Here is a 729-nt window from a genome sequence, read left to right as displayed (position 1 = left end):
CCCCTTGGCGGGTGACACTGGTGACATTAAAGGTCTCGTAGGGCGGGATGAGGACTTCCTCCTCGTGAGGGTAGTGGGAGAAGTTTCGGATGTTGGCGCCGCGGCAGGTGTGCACCTCGAAGAAGGTGTCGGTGCCGTAGTGCTCGCTGACGTTTTTCAGCAGGGAGCTGGAGGCGAACTGGCCAAAGCGAATGATCCGGCCGGGCTCAGTGAGGAACCGGATCCCTTCAGTCCCCCGGAACACGTCGAGGCAGCGGGGGTGGCTCGGGGCTTCCCGCAGGTTATCCACGGCCTCGGTCAGGAGGAAATGCACCACCTTGAAGGGGAAGTTGCGCAGGTATTCCTGGCGGGAGCGCCCGGCGCTGCGCACGGCCTTGTTGAACTCCGAGTACAGGCCCTCCTCCATGGAGTAGGCCATGAGGGCGATGGCCTGTTCCTGCTGCAGCTGGGACGCCACAGATTTGCGGCTGTGCCATTTGATGGTGGCCTTGCCCCAGGCTTCAGCGTAGTCGCTGTTGGTGGCAAACTCAGTGCGGTTGAGTCTCCTCAGAGCCTTCGCCATTTTGATGCGGCAGCGCAAGTACTGGTCATCGAAGGAGTTGGGGGCCATACTCAATTGAATCTCCCTGAGGGTACTGTTAAGGTCTGGCCAGCGTGGGGGGATGCCGGTGGCCAGGGTCGTGGCCAGCAGCACCAGCAGCAGGAGCTCCATGGTGGGCAGAGACTCCC

At 62.0% G+C, this 729-nt stretch overlaps 1 protein-coding gene across 1 annotated transcript; it reads right to left on the bottom strand.

Annotated features, from left to right (window-relative positions):
• Positions 1–16: 16 nt before the first annotated feature.
• Positions 17–712, bottom strand: LOC113979116 (erythroblast NAD(P)(+)--arginine ADP-ribosyltransferase-like; the record flags this gene model as incomplete). The annotated part of the gene is made up of 1 exon (XM_027706599.1): positions 17–712. A coding segment is annotated over exon 1 (696 nt), but the record flags the coding sequence as incomplete, so codon positions are not given.
• Between the last annotated feature and the right edge of the window lie 17 nt (positions 713–729).

Source organism: Neopelma chrysocephalum, unplaced genomic scaffold, assembly GCF_003984885.1.
Source record: "Neopelma chrysocephalum unplaced genomic scaffold, ASM398488v2 Primary Assembly neopelma1_6155, whole genome shotgun sequence".
Lineage (NCBI taxonomy): Eukaryota > Metazoa > Chordata > Aves > Passeriformes > Pipridae > Neopelma > Neopelma chrysocephalum.
The sequence above is the reverse complement of the archived record's forward strand: the minus strand, read 5'-3'. Positions and strand labels throughout refer to the sequence as shown.